This window comes from Nestor notabilis, unplaced genomic scaffold (genome assembly GCF_000696875.1).
Source record: "Nestor notabilis isolate BGI_N333 unplaced genomic scaffold, ASM69687v1 scaffold16004, whole genome shotgun sequence".
Classification (NCBI taxonomy): domain Eukaryota; kingdom Metazoa; phylum Chordata; class Aves; order Psittaciformes; family Psittacidae; genus Nestor; species Nestor notabilis.
The window spans coordinates 8,536-8,778 of NW_009925282.1; the positions used below are offsets into that span (position 1 = coordinate 8,536).

Consider the following 243-nt stretch of genomic DNA (forward strand, 5'->3'; position numbering starts at 1 on the left):
CCGTGCCGCCCGACAGTGCCGAAACAGACGTCCTGCAATAGTCCAGGATGGCGGCGTTCCCCCGCACTGCCGCCTCGCTTATGAACTGTGGCCCCTCGCGCTTGGCCACCACCGCGGCCATAGCTCCCGGAGCTCCTCTCGCCCAACGGGACTGGGGAGGAGGAGACACAAGCTGTAAGGGCTAAGGGTGGTGTGTGGAGGGGGGTGCAGTCTGGCCCGGCGCACTGTCCCGCTGAGCCCGCT

The 243-nt window shown here is 67.9% G+C and overlaps 1 protein-coding gene across 1 annotated transcript in view; it reads right to left on the reverse strand.

The window, feature by feature from the left end:
• Positions 1-121, reverse strand: part of EMC6 (ER membrane protein complex subunit 6) — a 354-nt gene extending 233 nt beyond the window's left edge. Inside the window, exon 1 of the mRNA XM_010012989.1 lies at positions 1-121. This exon is cut by the window's left edge and continues 233 nt beyond it. Coding sequence (XP_010011291.1) covers positions 1-121 — 121 coding nt within the window.
• Between the last annotated feature and the right edge of the window lie 122 nt (positions 122-243).